Source organism: Galeopterus variegatus, unplaced genomic scaffold (assembly GCF_000696425.1).
Source record: "Galeopterus variegatus unplaced genomic scaffold, G_variegatus-3.0.2 Scaffold461, whole genome shotgun sequence".
NCBI lineage: Eukaryota > Metazoa > Chordata > Mammalia > Dermoptera > Cynocephalidae > Galeopterus > Galeopterus variegatus.
In genome coordinates, this window is record NW_007726572.1 from 30,687 (window position 1) to 35,444 (window position 4,758).

The following is a 4,758-nucleotide window of genomic DNA, read 5'->3' on the forward strand; positions in this document are numbered from 1 at the left end:
CGGGGTGGGGACCCGCCGGCCGGGCTGGCTTGCCGCCTTTTCTCTAACTTGTGCTCTGTGGAGGGAAACGGGGGACACGCCTTCCCGCACCCAGAGAGACACAGGCAGGCCAGCCTTCTGGGCACCTGTCGCTAGCTGGTTGAACTGCCTCGGGTTGTCACTCGGTGAAAAAAAGCGCTGGAGCCCAACATCCCATTAGGACGCAGCAGTATCCGGCCTCGGCTGGTAAAACATCTTCGTGACAGTCAGAATCTCCCAGCCACGTGAGCCACGGTTTTGATCGAAGAGGAGAAAAGTAACCCTGAATGGGAGCATTCTCCTTGTCCCTTCCTGTCCGAGCGTCAGTCTCTGGTCCTGCTGGTCCTCTCCACCGCAGGGTCACTGCACACTGGGTGGATGACCTAACGGGGCAGGGAGCGCTGTTGTTAGTGATGAAGAGTTGTATGAATCGGGAGACTGAACTAAATGTCTTACTCTGTCCCTAAGTTCGTCCTCCTCATGACTCCCGCAGCCATCGTTTCTTTTCCTTTCATAATGTCTGTCCTTGGCGTCCAGTTTCTGCTCTCCATCTTACCTTCTGTCAGGTTACCCAATCTCCTTCAGTCCCTATTCTGGGTCGATTATCCTCCCCTGCTTTTCGCAGCATATTCCAGCGCTCAGGTGTGTAGCTCAGGATCTCAGTTTTTGAAACACTAATTGGCAGTGAGTGACGAAGTCCCAAATTAACAGTGGCTGAAAAGAGAGAAGTCTATTTCTCTCCTATGTACAAACACAGAGGTAGGAATCCAGGGCTAGTAGATGGCGGTACTGTTTGGAGTCCTCACGACCCATGCCCCTGCTATCCACGCCTATCCCTCCTAGCTCTGCGGTGCGCGGCCGGCCTTCTGACAGTCGTCCCGTGATCTAAAATGGCTGCTCCACCTCCAGTTACGGCCTCCTTATTCCAGCCAGTAAGAATAGGGAGAGAGAGCAATCCTATTGGCTAGAAGTTAGTCACATGGCACAGCTGGCTGATGGGAAGCTGGGAAATGTAGTCTTCATTCTGGGTGGTCTCTAGTAGTGTGGGAAAAGGGAACATGGATCCTGGGGAACAACCAGTCTCTGCTGCACGTGGGTTGACTTTTTGTCTTGAACGTGGCTGGAGTCACTTCCTGAAAGACTCAGGTGTAAGAAGGAAACACAATAAGTGTTGACGGATTGACACCAAGGCATCCAAAAACGTATTTTAAATCACTAGTCAGATTTCTCCAAACTTTAGTAATTTATTTCTTGATTTTTCTTCAGCGATGGGTTTATAAAAGCTATTGGTCCTGCTGATGCTATCCGAAGACAGTTTTCTGAAGAAACTTTCGAAGAAAGAATTGACTGCTCTGGGAAATGTATCCTACCAGGTACCTATCTCTTTTAACGCTCTGAAAGTAGTTTTAACAGTTGCTCTAGGAATGTAAAGAGGAAGAGTAGCAGCTTGTTTTAAATAGAGTCTCAAAATATTAAAAAATAACAATAACTCCATGTATTGAATTTCTACTATGGAATGTCTAGCTGCTTTGCAAACACGATTTCATGTTGAATCTTTTTTTTTTTTTGTGACCAGTAAGGGGATCGCAACCCTTGGCTTGGTGTCGCACTGCGGGCTCGGCCAGTGAGCACACTGGCCATCCCTATATACGATCCGAACCCGCGGCCTTGGCGCTCCCAGCGCCGCACTCTCCCGAGTGAGCCACGGGGCCGGCCCCATGTTGAATCTTTATAACTGCTCTGTAGGTATCATTATCTACATGTTACAGGTTAGAAAACTAAAGGTGAGGGGTGAAATATCTTATACAAGGTTACTAAACAGGTAAAGGGAAATCTGGAAATCAAGTCCATTAATTCACTCCACTTCTTCCTACTCACATGCTGAAGAGAAAACAGCTGTGTTGTGTTTAGGTTCAGAGACTATTAATCTATTGCATAGGAGAGGCAGACAAGGCTGTCTCTAATACCGGAAATACTCTAAATTTGTATAGGGTGTGAAACAAAGCTCTAGGTAGAAAAAGAAAAACAGAAAAACCCAAAAAACTATGTAGAGATTTCACTGTAATTCTATCTTTAGTGATTTGACAAGAGAATCAGTTTATTAAACATCATCTCCTATGTTACCTATGTTGCATGGCTTCTTATAATCATCCACAATAAGTTTCACAAATTTTGAGTTCTATGCAAACATAGGGGCTTTATGTCCATATTATATATTCTTCTATAAAGTTTTATAAGTAAATTTTAAATACAATTTTATATAAAATTTATATAAGCTTTTTATATTTTTAAAACGTTCACTGTGCACATCCGACAGTACTTCTGCCTTCTGGTTCTTGGTGGTCAGGAGACAAAGTCAGGGTGAAATGTTATGAGAAAGAAGAGAATATAGTAGAAAGCAATCTGAATAGGGACTTTTGATGTAGTCCAGTCAGAATCATTAATGAGCCATTTAATCCATAATATTTTAAATATTCCAGAAAGATACACTACACTGAATTGTACCCAGATAAACAAAAGTCACAAGTGATTGCTTTATAGTATCTCTTTATTTCAAATATAGTTCTTTCTTGAAGATAGATTCATCCTTCGGACTTCCTATTTTTCCTTCTTAAAGTTGTGGGAGGGGGGTGTGGATTGTGTTACTCTGTTTTCATAAACAGATTATTCCTTGGTGATATGCGAGGGTACTTCAAAAAGCTTGTGGAAAAACAGAATTAAAAGATATACAAATCTTTCCATGAGCCCTTTGAAGTACCCTGGTAGTCCTAGTACTCAGCTGATGGGTTTGACAACATGGATTAAAAGCTTATTTAGTGAGCGTGGACTTACTGAACAAAAGGAGCTGTATTTCTATAAAGGATATTTTCATCATATTAAGTCACTCTCCTCCATTAGAGCCTTCTAGACCAGCCATGCAGAAAGGCAGTCTTCTTTCCTCTCTGTCGAGGGAACTACATAGACAAATTCTTCCTCTTCCACCTTTCTCCAAGATGGATGCCACCATCATGCTTTCCCAAGAGCAGCATGGTATAGTCTGCCTGCTATCTATGTACTTTCTATTTAATAACTTGGTGTATCTATTACAGGTTTGGTGGATGCACACACACATCCGGTATGGGCTGGGGAAAGAGTTCATGAGTTTGCAATGAAGGTAACTGCAATGAATAATGGCAAATCAAAGCAAAGCACAAATGTAAAAGTCTTTTTTGTAAAGAGTTAATAAGTTGTCAAGCTTTGCAACATATGTCTACATGTCTTTTTAGTGGATATTTTTACTTGCCTGGGTATGGAAAACAAATGACAAAAAAACTAACTTATTTATAACTGCCCCAAATCTTTATATTATATACAGGACTAGCAATCATATTAAGTAGAACAGTTTTTGAAAATTTTAACTATAGAATTCTCTTTTTAAAACAGAGCGGAGCTGCCTCGCCTACTAATTTCTCTTCTCTTTTCCTTCTCTCCCTTCCAAATCACTACTTCTAGTAGCCTTTGAAAGGGCTCCAAGAAACAGTTTGAAAATCATCGTTCATTGGAGTCAAACTTGGAAAATATATTATTAATCACAAAAATGAAATGTGTTATATTGTTCTTTTTTTCAAAAAATGAAACATTAAAAATCATAAAATGTAGTCTGTGTTAGTCATATATTAGCCATAGCCAACTCCTAAATCCCTGGTTGGAGCCATTTTCACGTTATTTAAAAATTAAATCACAGAATTTCAAAGCCAAATGCAACCTTAGAGATTTGCAGTTCAATCATCTCATTACCTACGTATGAAGAAAGTTAGGTCCAGAGATGGAAAGGGTGTTGACTGAGGTCACCAGCTGGAGGATGGCAGACCCCAAGTGAAAACTGGCCAGGATTTGAAGGTTTGCAGATTTTCTTTGCACCCCTTGCTTCCAGGAATAACTGGAGCCCAGTAGGACCCCAGGAAGAGCTTCTTTATTTGCTTGAGTGACAAAGGTCAGGCTCCAAACTCTGGTGGCCAAATACTGAGATGTGGAAACTGCCATGGGTCTCTTTAGTGGAGATTCGAATACTTGCAGCAGGGTTCACTGAATTGCCTAAGCTTTGTTTTCTCAAATATGCTGAGTGATGTAGGGAGGGCTGAGACTTACTGAGCTGGTACATAGAGAGGGCCAAGCAGAATATTAAAATACTGAAATACTCCTGTACCAGTTTTTAATTGCTGCTGTCCTGAGACTCCTACTGCCCACTCACCACATCTTCCATCTCGGCCACTCCAGTCCCTTCCTGGGCCCACCTTATGAACTCCCCACAGTCCTGCATCTGGCAGAGTAGCGCCTCCAGGACTGTGTGTCCCAGCACTCTTTCTGATCTGACGGGTTGGTGCCCATGCCATATCGCTTTTTAACCATTTTTTTTGTATCGCCCCTGGAGGGAGGTTCTGTAGACCTGCCTGCAGCCGCCCTGCGTTTGCCCGGCCTATGGGTGCGCTGTGTGTTCAGTTGGCAGGGGCCACATACATGGATATTCACCAGGCTGGAGGAGGGATCCACTTCACCGTGGAGTGCACACGCCAAGCCTCGGAGGAGGAGCTGTTCATCTCCCTCCAGCAGCGGCGTTTGCCCGGCCTATGGGTGCGCTGTGTGTTCAGTTGGCAGGGGCCACATACATGGATATTCACCAGGCTGGAGGAGGGATCCATTTCACCGTGGAGTGCACACGCCAAGCCTCGGAGGAGGAGCTGTTCATCTCCCTCCAGCAGC

General features: G+C 43.7%; 1 protein-coding gene across 1 annotated transcript in view; it reads left to right on the forward strand.

Annotated features, from left to right (window-relative positions):
- Positions 1 to 4,758, forward strand: part of AMDHD1 (amidohydrolase domain containing 1) — a 39,105-nt gene that overhangs the window by 18,027 nt on the left and 16,320 nt on the right. Inside the window, exons 2-4 of the mRNA XM_008569063.1 lie at positions 1,285 to 1,391; positions 3,108 to 3,172; positions 4,498 to 4,629. Of these exons, the coding sequence (XP_008567285.1) occupies positions 1,285 to 1,391; positions 3,108 to 3,172; positions 4,498 to 4,629 (304 nt within the window). The remainder of the gene's footprint in view (positions 1 to 1,284; positions 1,392 to 3,107; positions 3,173 to 4,497; positions 4,630 to 4,758) is intronic.